We start from the raw sequence: 2597 nt of genomic DNA, 5'->3' as shown, positions 1-2597 counted from the left end.
TCTTCACTATTATATTATTCTTGTAAGGCCCACACTTGTGTGACCATTTTTCCTATTATCTTTTTAATGCTGTAAACACTAGAATTTCTCCATTGTGGACAATTAATGGATTTTCTATTCTATTCTATTAAAAATATTTTAAGTACTCACAGTGGTACAAATTCCTGTTGCCTAGCAACTTTTCTAAAAATAATTACAATGAACAGTGTGTTTCTTCTTTCTCTTGTGTGTACCAAGGGAACAAAAGGTGAAGCATATTTTAAGTCAGCCACATTTTAAAGCTGCGTTGTTATCAAATCTAATCTCTGTGCTTTTACTGAACTCACCCAGGTGAGCAACTCTGGCGAGGCGAGGGTCAAAGCCGACCTGCTGGACTTTATCCGTGCGAGCCAAGAAGAAATTAATGACCCCGTCTGTCACAACACAGTTAGGAAATCCCTCCATAACATGATGAAATCCTCTTCTCATGTGCAAACAGTCTCCTTCCTCTTCTCCTGGCTCGATGGAGATGGTTTGCCTGTAGGTAGCCGTGTACCCTGTGGCTTCTCTCACTGCACCCCCAACCTACAAATACACACGCAGAAACATGCAGACAAATCTCTGTGATAATGCTTAAAACATTCTCACTGAGCCATAATTGATCTCTTATGGCACTCACCAGATCCAGAGTGGTCCTCTCTAAAACATCCACAAGCTTCTCCAGCTTGGTACTGGCTGTGAAGAAAAAGTCATCATCCACCCAGAGCACATATTTTGTCGTGACCTGTGAAACAGCCAAGTTTCGTCCAGCAAACCAACCCTAAGACAAAAGATGTTTCAGATTTAGAGATTCAAAGAGAATCAGCAGCAACATTAGACAAACACCAGCTCCCTACCTTCCCGAAAGGCATTATGTAGTGCTCGATATAAGGCCCAGAAATAGTTTTAGGATTTTCACTGTCGTCAGCAATTACTATCGTGACCGTAGGGTAGTATCTTCTGATGCTGTCGATAAGGTTTTGAAGTTTTTCATAACGCAGGAAGGTTTTTGTGGCCACGGTAACAAGAGCGCTGATATTATACTCTGCAGAGGACAAATATTAAAGGAGAACACGCTTCAAACTTTGATTATGACAGTAACATTTAGTTATTTGATGGCCTGATAGCTCTGTGTTGGTTACATGAGTCTTGGGTTGAATTGTTGAATATCTATCTACCTGAGAGGTAGAAGTGACATTCTAGACAGCTACCTCCTACAAAGGTCCTCCATCTATCTCTCTCTGGGAGACCACTTGCCATCATGGGTAATTTTTTGGTAACAGGCAACTTTTAAATCATGTCATTGACATTTTTCATCCTTTAATCCAGGCATTTTTGTTTTTACAACTGGTATAATCCTGTCTCTTTAAAAAAATAATTAACTTACTGTAGTTAAATAAACAAATTGAGCAAGGAAAGCTTTGTAAGCTGAGTGTTTTATTTTCAACTTTTAGTTAAGTTTATAAAATCACAGCTTGTAAACAGTTATAGAAATATAATTGTACTGTACCTTCTTTAGAGCCAGTGTTGTAAAGTTTTGGAGTTACTGCATGACGGATCTTGATGCTAAAGACAGCTTGATGACCTTCTGTCTCAAACTGCACTAAAGGACAAAATGAAAATGTGATTAATTTTCTATCTACAGACAGGTATTTTTTGTAAATATTTACCAATTCAAATAAACAGGTAAATAAAAAGTTTCAACCATTCAATAAAGGGAGATACATAGACTTCAATTTCAGCTTTCAGATATGGATTTGAATGGAATAGGGACAGAACAGGAAAGTGTGCACAAGTTTGGATACATTTTTATTCTGAAGTTAAAATTGGAGAAAGGAAAACCACAGTCTCAAATACCCATCTTGGCAAGGCAATTCAGTGCTTTGCGTGAATTAAACAATACATAAAAGCAAAGTAAACACAGAATGAAAGCAATTAAGTCCTAAAAACAAGATTTAAAGCATGTAGTAAATAAAACAAAGAAAATAAATCAATGAACATAAAACAATTGGACCACAGTCAACACTTTTATAGTCTTTTGCAAGTTTGTTCCAGATAAGTGGAGCATAGGAACTAAATGCTGCTTCTATATGATTCTAGTTCTGGGTGTACAGAGTAGGCTGGAATTAGAAGACCTGAGTGGTCTGAGAGGTTGATACACTGACAACAAATCTGTTAATGTATTGAGTTGCTGATCCATTCAGTTATTTATAAACTAACATAAGGATTTTAAAGTCTAATCTGAGCTACAGGGAGCAAGTGGAAGGACTGCAAAATCGGGCTGATGTGCTCTACTTTCTTAGCTGTAGTGAGAACATGGGCAGCTGGATCAGCTGCAGCTTTCTGATGGTCTTTATTTTTGGCAAACCTGTGAAGACACTGTTTCAGGAATCAGTTCTACTAAAGATAAAAGCATGACTGAGTTTCTCAGAGCCTCTGAGCCACCACTGCCCCAAGCATGCCCACCCTGAGGCTGTACATGTGTATGTCATGACAATGTTGTTACAACATTGGAACTACGGAAAGCCACTGTGGAACTACGGATTATTGTTGCTGAAAACTAATTATGAGAGACGTCT

General features: G+C 38.2%; 1 protein-coding gene across 4 annotated transcripts in view; it reads right to left on the bottom strand.

Annotated features, from left to right (window-relative positions):
* The window catches only part of b4galnt1 (beta-1,4-N-acetyl-galactosaminyl transferase 1), a 20408-nt gene that overhangs the window by 3834 nt on the left and 13977 nt on the right, over positions 1-2597 (bottom strand). For all 4 annotated transcript variants that reach the window (XM_015370670.1, XM_015370671.1, XM_015370672.1 and 1 more), the window contains 4 exons: positions 1529-1621; positions 876-1063; positions 659-799; positions 327-564 (listed from right to left, as the gene is read on the bottom strand). In XM_015370670.1, coding sequence (XP_015226156.1) covers positions 327-564; positions 659-799; positions 876-1063; positions 1529-1621 — 660 coding nt within the window. The remainder of the gene's footprint in view (positions 1-326; positions 565-658; positions 800-875; positions 1064-1528; positions 1622-2597) is intronic.

The sequence above is a fragment of the Cyprinodon variegatus genome, unplaced genomic scaffold (assembly GCF_000732505.1).
Source record: "Cyprinodon variegatus isolate N-32 unplaced genomic scaffold, C_variegatus-1.0 Scaffold47, whole genome shotgun sequence".
Taxonomy (NCBI): Eukaryota; Metazoa; Chordata; class Actinopteri; order Cyprinodontiformes; family Cyprinodontidae; genus Cyprinodon; species Cyprinodon variegatus.
This window is presented reverse-complemented; position numbering and strand designations above follow the sequence as displayed.